The following is a 10046-nucleotide window of genomic DNA, read 5'->3' as shown; positions in this document are numbered from 1 at the left end:
AAAAATTGACAAATGGGATCGAATTAAACCAAAGAGCTTCTGCACAGCAAAATAAACCATCAGAGTGAACACACAACCTATAGAATGGGAGAAAATTTTTTCAATCTATCCGTCTGACAAAGGTCTAATATCCAGAATCTACAAGGAACTTAAGCAAATTTACAAAAACCCCCACAAACAGCCACATTAAAAAGTGGGCAAAGAACGTGAACAGACACTTCTCAAAAGAAGACATATATGCAGCCAGCAAACATATGAAAAAATGCTCAACACTACTGATGATTAGAGAAATGCAAATCAAAACCACAATGAGATACCATCTTATGCCAGTCAGAATAGCGATTATCAAAAAGTCAAGAAGCAAAAGATGCTGGTGAGGTTGCGAAGAAATAAGAACATTTTTACACTGTTGGTGGGAATGTAAATTAGTTCAAGCATTGTGGAAGACTGTAGCAATTCCTCAAAGATTTAGAACCAGAAATACCATTTGATCCACAATCCCATTACTGGGAATATATCCAAAGGAATATAAATCATTCTGTTATAAAGATACATGCATGCATATGTTCAATGCAGCACTATTCACAATAGCAGACTTGGAATCAACCCAAATGCCCATCAATGACAGACTGAATAAAGAAAATGTGGTATATATACACCATGGAACACCATGCAGCCATAAAAAGGAACAAGATAACAAGATCATATGCTTTGCAGGGACAGGGATGGAGCTGGAGGCCATTATCCTCAGCAAACTGACAAAGGAACAGAAAACCAAACACCGCACGTTCTCACTTATAAATGGGAGTTGAACAATGAGAACATATGGACACAGGAAGGGGAACAACACATACTGGGGCCAGTTGGGGGAGTGCGGGGTGGAGAGAGCATCAGGAAAAATAGCTGATGCATGCCGGGCTTAATACCTAGGTGAAGGAAGGGTTGATAGGCTCAGCAAACCACCATGGCACATGTTTACCTATGTAACAAACCTGCACATCCTGCACATGTATCCTGGAACTTAAAATAAAATTTTAAAAAATCATCAATAATAACAATGAAAGCAGCTAACGTTTTTGGGTACTTGCTATGTTCCAAACACTGAGCTAAGCTCCTTCCATGCGTTATCTCATTTAATCCTCTCCAAACTTCCATGATGGCAACAGTATCCTAGTCCTTGTTTTGCAGTAAGACACTAAGGCACACAGAAGTTAAATAACTTGCCCAAGATCACACAGCTAGTGAGTAGTAAGATTCAAACCCAGATCCAGACCCTACTGTCAATCAGTATACTTTGTGACCACCTAGTGATGTCACAGGAACCACACTTCCATCACCTATTTTAATGCCGTGAATGTTCATCCTAATAAATGCACATTAGACTTGAGTGGATAAAAATTCTCAATGTACTGAATCTTCTACCTTGGGCCAATCCTTCTCTTCAAAATGAGCCTGCATGGGAACCAATGCTGAAAGTGTAAAGAGACCCCAGACAGGCCTGGCATCTGTATGCATAAGACAGAAAACCATCTCCCTGAACCCCTACTCCCAGTTAAAAGGCTGGGGGCATCTTTGAGCCAATGAATGGGCTGCTGCAAAGAGTTCTGGGAATCCCAACCCCTGAATTCTGCGACTCACAGTCCTGCAAAAGGTGGGTACTAGAATAGGGAGGTGAGCATATAGGCCAAATACTCTGTTCTGCCTTCCAGGAGGGAAAAAGCATGCTATCCAGGAAGCCCACAAGTGACAAGTGGCCTGTGGGCATACCAGGGCTAAAGTAAAGGACGGACTGCTCTGTGGAAGGAAGGAGTGAAAGTGAACAGGAGGCATAAAGCCACATGCAGGATGACTGAGAGGAGGGAAGGAAGGCTGGCTTTGGCAGGGAGGGGAGGCAGGAGCAGAGGGAGTCAGAGGATCGGTTCAGGCAGTGAGAGAGGGCAGCCCCACTCTATTTCCCAGGCTGCTCTCTGGATGCAGGCAGGAAGGTTGAGTGTATTACACTGGCCCCACCTCCAGAGGCTCTCTCTGCAGCTGCTGGACTGGACACAAAGCGTGAGAGACAGAGACACCATCTCTGCTGATTTGTACCCAACTCTGGTTCCTGTTGCTGAGAGCCCACGTGTCACAGAAGCCAGGGCAGGGGGCCCACACTGCTGTCTGCATTTCCCAGGTAAGCAACTGTCTGTGTGTGAGCCAGGAGTGGAGAGCAAGGCCTGAAGGCGGTGAGCAGATGAGAAAGTAGGAGGTGGCTGCCTGGGATGGACTTTAGTACAGTCTGGAAAGAATGAAGGAAAGAAGAGGGGTATGGCCTGGGGTTGCAACAAGCCCTTAGGGTAGGCTTCTGCAGAGTGTTGATGGATGTATGAGGTTGGGGAGCCAGACGCTGCATTTGGTCCACTCCTAGCTGGCAAGTGCAGAGGAAGTTCCAGCAAAGGACTGTGCTCTGACAGCCTCTGGGGACTAGCACATCTGGGGAGCAGAGAGGCCCGCCATACCATGGCATCAGTGTTCCTCTTTCAGACCAGGTATATTTGTGTAGACTGCCAGAAAATCTCTCCCTGTGCCCCTGCCTGCCTCCAGATCTTCCTGGTGGTCGACAGCACGCCTGTGGCAGCGACAGGAGGAAGAAAGCAGGACATATTCACTGGGGATATGGCTTCAGATGGAGGAGGGATTCCTCATCTGAAAAGAGAGTCCCCTGACAGGCTCTGGAGAAGAGATTGGTTAGCTAGTGGAGGGCTGTGTGCCACCCTAAGGAGGCTCCCCTGTGGCCCAGAGGAAAAGAATGAGACACAGGCTGTGGAAAAGGGGTATTTGTGTTGGAGGTGGGGTGGAGAGCGGGTAAAGTCAGTGATCTGTGAACAGTGCCACAGAAACAGACAGTATGCTGTCATAAAGAGAGAAAGAGACCTAAGACATGCGTTTCATACAAATCCAGCATTCCTTTGCTGTCCCTGCTGGGGGACCCACAGCCTCAGATCAAGCCTGCTGGTCTGAGTAAGTTCTATGAGGTTGGCTAGTGGTATGTCCCCTCTATGAACTCCACATTCACTCCCTAAGATCCACTATGCTGAAAATATGTCAGACCTGGGCTCCTGTCAAAAGACATGCCAGTGATGGGTGATGGGTGAGGGAAGCAGTGAGGGAAGAGGAGTGGCCCCTGGGCTTGAGGGCACAAAGAGACATTAGATGCTGAACTCCAGTCACAACTGCAATGTGTCCTCCCTCCATCCATGGCTTCTGTATCCAGAGTAGAAAGTTAGGATTCCTCCATACTGCTCCCTCTTCATACACACAGGGTAACTAGGCTCATGATCAGGCAGACACCAGGAAAGAACAGTTTAATGAGATGGGGATAGGGTAACTGGACCAGCCAAATACAAAGATCACTCCTTTTATCCCTTCTGAGATGGCAGTGAAAGGTGGGCAGAGGTAGAGAGAAGGAGCTTTCAGAAGGTAAATACTCAGTGACTAATACTCTTGAGCACCCCAAGCAGTGGTCACTGCAACATGGGTCCTGGCTCTGATGGGCAGCCACTGGCCTCTCTCTTTGGCGAAGGGCAATCTGGGTCAATGAGAGCAGGGAGGAGCCCAGCAGCGAGGCCCTGTAGCCAAGGTTCCTTGGCCCAGAAAACACAAGGGGCTTTGATGCCTACAGAAAGCCACGGCTCTTCACCCCAGGATGCTGCAGCTGCTCTTGGGCAGAGCCCAGCCCCAGAGCAAGCTTCAGTCTGAAGGCCACAGCTGGGAGGCAGGACCATTTGGGGCTTAATGGCCTTAAAATTAGAGAGAAACCCCACTGCTGCTGTCTATGAGCTATGTGGCCTTGGGCAGGTAAGTAACCTCAATAAAGCTCAGTTTCCTGGTCTGTACAATTGAAAGAATAATATAATAATAATAGCATCTATCTCTCTCTTTTTTTTTTAGACGGAGTTTCACTCTGTCACCCAGGCTGGAGTGCAGTGGCACGATCTCAGCGTGATCTCGGCTCACTGCAAGCTCCGCCACCACCACCAGCTAATTCTTTTGTATTTTTAGTAGAGACAGGGTTTCACTGTATTAGCCAGGATGGTCTCGATCTTCTGACCTCATCATCCGCCCACCTCGGCCTCCCAATAGCATCTATCTTAAAGTTTGCTGAGAAGAATAAATGAAATTATGTTTGTGAAGCACTCAACATAGTGCCTGGCTCATAACGTGTGCCCAGAAAAATGAGAGTTTTAATACTCCCTCTGGGATTCTCAGAAGTTTCTCTCCAGACTAAAGCAGATTTAGCCCTCTGGCCAACAATTTTCCCCCCAGAGAGGCCCTCAGTACCCTGCCTCTCTAGTAACTCCTTTAAAATCTGTCACTCACCCAATCCTTTTTAACCAATCCTCCAGCAGGCTTTCTCTATGTCTTCAAGCTAAGATAAAATTAGTTTGGAAATAAAACCCAAACGGCTCTCATGTGTCATGCCTTATGTTTGAAATCCTACATCTGGCTTCTTGAGTCAGGAGATGTGTACCCCAGCGGGCATCTGCGGTATGCCAGGGGATCAGTATGGCACACTTGGGGGAAGACTAAACATTTAAACCCAAGATAACTTTAATACCATTTTCTATAAAACAAACGCGACTGGCTGGGCACAGTGGCTCACGCCTGTAATCCCAGCACTTCGGGAGGCTGAGGCAGGTGGATCACAAGGTCAGGAGTTCAAGACCAGCCTAGCCAAGATGGTGAAACCCTGTCTCTACTAAAAACACAAAAATTAGCCAGGCATGGTGGTGGCTGCCTGTAATCCCACCTACTCAAGAGGCTGAGGCAGAGAATCACCTGAAGCCGGGAGGCAGAGGTTGCAGTGAGCCAAGATCGTGCCACTACACTCCAGCCTGAGTGACAGAGCAAGACTTCTTCTCAATTAAAAACAAAAACAAAAATGCGACATAAAATGTAAAACTCTCCTGAATGTTTATGATGAAGCAAAATTTCAAAGACAGGTCAAGCTCTCAGTGGGCATTTTCTGCCCCCTGCGTGCTTATGGGTAGCCTTCCTGGCAGGAGTTCCTCAGAAGTTACAAGGGCCTGAGAAACCCCGCTTAATCAGTGAGGGGCAGCTGGTGCCTTCCTGACTAACCCTCATTCTCCCAAGGGCTGCTCCTTATCTTTGGAAGAGGTGGCCTACACAGCCCAGGGCCTGAGAGGTAACCCTGGCTGACACCATCATGGGATGGCAGACTTCCACTCCTGGCAGAGAAAGCAAGACCCAGCCTGGTTTCCAGCTTCCCGAGTGGAGGACACTGTAAGAGTGCCTTAGGAGGACCAGAGCTTGCTTCCTACCATCTCATCAAGTTGTCCCCCATGCTCACAAAGGACACATTTGGTTAGCGGTTGGGGATGAGCACCCTAGATAGGGCAGGGCACAGCTGGCACCCAGCAAATGGCCCACCCTGGCTATTCCTGACAGGATGGTCTCCTGGGGCTTCTAGCAAGTGGAATCTCCAGAGGGAATAAGGATGACTGGAATTCTCAGCAAAGCCAGGCCTCTGTCCTCAGTAAGGTTCAACAATATGCCTGGGATGGAGACCAGTTGGAAACAGAGCTGTAGTGGGAACCTCAATCCCTCTGCTCATGAAAGTGATTAAGTACATTTTCTGTGATTTTCTCTTCATACTTTTATTTTTGCAGGTATCCTAAGCCAAGCAGACTACTCCTCCACAGAGGAGCAGGCAACAGAAGCGCCTGAACATCATGGCACAAGTGGACTCCCAGGACAGGTGGGGAGAGGCGTCTCCTCTCAGCAGCTTGACTGAGGAGGCTCATGACACCCAGATGCTGAGCATGAACTTAAAGAGTGACGATGAAGATGGTGGGGAGGCCAAAAAAGAGGGGCCTGCTGACCCGGTGGCCACTCCAAGGGGCAGCTCCCCAGTAACATATGACAATCCTGACTTGCCATGGCCCCATCCACTGGACAAAGAGGAAGAGAAATTCTCTGACTCCTCCAGTGCTGGGGGCATGGGGCAGAAACCAGTGGAAATGTCTGAGAAAGCCAGCGGGAGCAGAGATGTGGCAAAGATCAACCAGACCCAGGGTTCCCCAGGAGCAAGCACAGCTCTGGGTACCCTTCCCAGTGGTCTCGCACACAAGTTAGGTCAGATGCAACCTCTTGGGGACCGACTACCTGCGGGTGATGATGGAGACCCGAGGGCCAACCAGGACACAGCCTTGGCTGTCCCATCCAGCTTCCCCAGCAATGGAAAGTATCTCTGTGCGCACAAAAGTGCAGACACGTCCGCAGAGAACTCTTTGTTGTGTTTCCCCAGGCCAGGGAGCAACTGGGACCTCCCCACGCGAGAGACACACACACCAGCCCAGGTGTCGGCCACCCCAGCCAGCCTGACTGCTGCGGTCCTGGCAAAAGCGCGAATCAGCAGGAAAGTACAGAACCAGGCGGGCGGGCGCGAGGACGGAGAGGCTGAGGCGCGTCCGTACAGGCGCCTGCGGGGCGGGCGAGCCTTCCAGAAGCCCAGCAAGCCGCTGAGCCCCGCTGAGACGCGCGGCGGCGCCAAGCGCTACGCGTGCGAGCTATGCGGGAAGGCCTACTCCCACCGCGGCACGCTCCAGCAGCACAGGCGCCTGCACACGGGCGAGCGGCCCTACCAATGCTCCTTCTGCGACAAGGCCTACACCTGGTCCTCCGACCACCGGAAGCACATCCGCACCCACACAGGCGAGAAACCCTACCCGTGTCCAGACTGCGGGAAGGCCTTCGTGCGCTCTTCGGACCTGCGCAAACACCAGCGCAACATGCACAGCAACAACAAGCCCTTCCCGTGCTCCGAGTGCGGCCTGACCTTCAACAAGCCGCTGTCGCTGCTGCGTCACCAGCGCACGCACCTGGGCGCCAAGCCCTTCCGCTGCCCCGCCTGCGACCGGGAGTTTGCTGTGGCCAGCCGCATGGTGGAGCACCAGCGCGTGCACTCGGGCGAGCGGCCCTTCCCCTGCCCCACCTGCGGCAAGTGCTTCACCAAGTCCTCCAACCTGTCCGAGCACCAGACGCTGCACACCGGCCAGAGACCCTTCAAGTGCGCTGACTGCGGCGTGGCTTTCGCGCAGCCCTCGCGCCTCGTGCGCCACCAGCGCATCCACACTGGCGAGAGGCCTTTTCCTTGCACGCAGTGTGGCCAGGCCTTTGCCCGCTCTTCGACCCTGAAGCGGCACCAACAGATCCACTCCGGAGAGAAGGGATTCCTCTGTGCCGAGTGCGGCAGGGCCTTCCGCATTGCCTCTGAGTTGGCCCAGCACATACGAATGCACAACGGAGAAAGGCCCTACCAGTGTAAGGACTGCGGCCAGGCCTTCACCCGGTCCAATCACCTCCAACGACACCGAGCCAAGCACCGCACCTGCAAGAAGGAACCCATCCCTTCCTCCTCTGACGAGTGAAGACAGCATTGTCGTCGACCTCACTACTTGGAACCTTCCCAGGTGGACCCACTCACATGGTATTGCCAGCCTCACTGGTCAACCTCGCCTCCCAGTAGGTCGCGGGTCATGAGTGGTCCATTTGATTATATATTTGATCCGTTGAACAGAAAGTCATCACCGAGAGAGCACCCAGGTGTGTGGTTTCACATCGGTGGTTCTGAGTGTCCGAGGTCATAAACAATTGGAAAAGGGAAAGACGAAGTAGTGAGGGCTGATCAAACGTTGAGTTCCTTGGGTTGGGGATCCTGAATCAATCAGAAACTGCTTCTAGAATTACATGCTGGGCACTGGGCAGGGCTCCAGGGATAAGGTGGGGGAAAAGACTAACCTGTCCTACCCTCAAAGCCATATGCAAATACTGAAAAGAAGTAATGAAGGACTAGTACTCTTTAGAGAAAGATGCTTTTTTTTTTTTTTTTATGTAGATAAAGGAATCTCCAGAAGTGGTCCCTATGATGAACTCCCCCAAAGCAACGCCTTTGTGGGAGGGACTCAAACCCAGTCCAACATCCCATCATTTCACTTGACTGCAGAAATGGCTTTACCATTAGGATATTTCTTTATGAGTCCTGGCTTTCAAGTAGAGAAGGGCTTTATCTTAGAGAAGGTGGTTTATGTCCTATTCCAGTTATTCTGGAAGTTCAGGACGGCCTTAGCATCTGAAAAAGAAGCACATTCCTCTTTATAGTGGAATTTAGTACGTAGATCTAACCCGAGTCTCACCCACAAAATTCGTATGTGCCTTCTCTCTGGCTGCCTTTTTTCCTGTTTGCACTCTGAGGGCTTAAGTTATATGTGATATTTACAAAGCAATTGGCCCATTTACAGAGAGACATACATAATTTCTCCGCAAACCTTGACCGTGGTTCATGATACCTTTTGGGTTCATTTGCATTTGCCTGAATCATTAGCCTTGACTTGAAGTGAATAAAACACCCTTTGCCCACGTGCCATTGGCTTGTCTGTATTTCAAAATCATTAAAACCAGGTATGAAAGCCTACATGACTCGCAGTTACCTAATGAGGTTATTTCAAAGTTTGCATTACTAACAGCCATTCTTCAAAGTGTATTGATGCATATAGTGATCTGTATAAAGTCAGTAGTTCTTAGCTGAACCTCAACTGTGAGGAATCTATGACTCCACAGATGTCCTTGGTGCACGTAGGCAAATGGCACTTCTTATCTTACAGAAGTTAAATAAGATATTCTATAAGAAGGTATAGTGCCCTTCTGGGGGGAGTACCTTCAGTATATTCCTAAAATTGCCACCAAAGAATGCCAGATCTGACTTTCTCTTGGGTTCCACCTGATTTGGACCTAGGGTGTGACCTCTAAATATCATTCTCATGACACATGGGGGCGCGAAAGAGAAGTAAGAGAGAGAGAGAGAGCTAGACAGCTAGATAACTAGATAGTCTTGTGTCTTGTTTGACCAATGTAACCTTAATAAAAGGGTCGGTCCCCACCCTTTACTGTTGATGTGACCTTGGGCTTCAGCTTCTGCATCTGCATGGGCAAAATAGAAGTGATAGTAGTAGGTAAAAGTTAGAGTGATCCTACTATATGATGGAAACTTTGGCTGAATGCAAGAGCTTTAAATTGGTAGATAAGTCACAAGATGAAATTGTGGCTATGAAGAGAGCAAAAGCTAACTTTTTTTTCTAGATAATCAATACAGTATTTGAAGACTGAAGGATTACTCCTTTTCATTGTATCCTTTCTTAAAGATGGTCATTAGTATAGTTTTTACAAATTAAAAAATTTGGTTTTGTTTTATAATTTTTATGGAGTTGTTCCCCTAAGCCTGGTTGCATAGGAATCACCGGGCTGTTTGTTAACCATATAACTTGCTGCACCCTAACCTTGAATACTGATAAAGGTCTGCAGTGTGGTGTCTAGGTATGGCTTCCACATGGGCATAGCTTTGGAGAAGGAGTGAGTGTACTTGTTAATAGGCAGAAAAGCCGGATTTGCTTGTGCTGGGTATCTTTGGTGCTGTATACTATGTTTCTGGAATATAAGGGGTAGAACATACTGAATAGGTCCAAGAGAAGTTCATTAGTCCTTCAGGCCTATCACAAAACAACTCAGATTTTAAGGAAAATTGTCCCAACCAGTCTTTTCTCACATCAGCTGCAAGGGTCATGCTGAGTAGGTATTAGAGAAGAAAGGAACCCCTTGGAACCAGTAGTCACAGATCACTGGACCAAACAGTGGTACACAAGTAGAAGGCAACAGTACATGGAGTGGACAAAAGAGAAGCCAACCAGCTGTGAGGTGGCTTGGGACAAATTCTGCTCAGTAGATTCTGTCCATTCAAAGTAGGGGCAGTTGAATCACATCTTTGGAGAAGAATCAATGCTTGAAGACAGGTTATTCTGTCTTGCATTTGTGCCCCAAATTATGCTGAGCTACTTTCCGGTTTTCTATTAACCCACTGTACATCACAGCAGACAATCTTATTTCTCTATTAGGTAATTAAAAATCAGGGTAAAGCCAGGTGTGGTGGCTCATTCCTGTAATCCCAGCACTTTGGGAGTCCGAGGTGGGAGGATTACTTGATCCCAGGAGCTTGA

The 10046-nt window shown here is 48.9% G+C and overlaps 1 protein-coding gene across 1 annotated transcript; it reads left to right on the top strand.

Moving 5' to 3' along the window:
* Window positions 1-2023: 2023 nt before the first annotated feature.
* On the top strand, window positions 2024-9163 carry ZNF648 (zinc finger protein 648). The gene is made up of 2 exons (XM_023203383.2): window positions 2024-2170; window positions 5667-9163. The coding sequence occupies exon 2, from the start codon at window positions 5730-5732 to the stop codon at window positions 7425-7427; it is 1698 nt and encodes a 565-aa protein (XP_023059151.2). The 5' UTR covers window positions 2024-2170; window positions 5667-5729; the 3' UTR covers window positions 7428-9163.
* Window positions 9164-10046: the final 883 nt, after the last annotated feature.

This window comes from Piliocolobus tephrosceles, chromosome 1 (genome assembly GCF_002776525.5).
Source record: "Piliocolobus tephrosceles isolate RC106 chromosome 1, ASM277652v3, whole genome shotgun sequence".
NCBI classification, from domain to species: domain Eukaryota; kingdom Metazoa; phylum Chordata; class Mammalia; order Primates; family Cercopithecidae; genus Piliocolobus; species Piliocolobus tephrosceles.
Note: the sequence above shows the minus strand (reverse complement) of the source record. Positions and strands in the feature narration are given on the sequence as shown.

Coding starts and splice junctions, on each gene's coding strand:
- ZNF648 (XM_023203383.2), top strand. CDS start 5,730: ATGGCACAAGTGGACTCCCAGGACAGGTGGGGAGAGGCGTCTCCTCTC.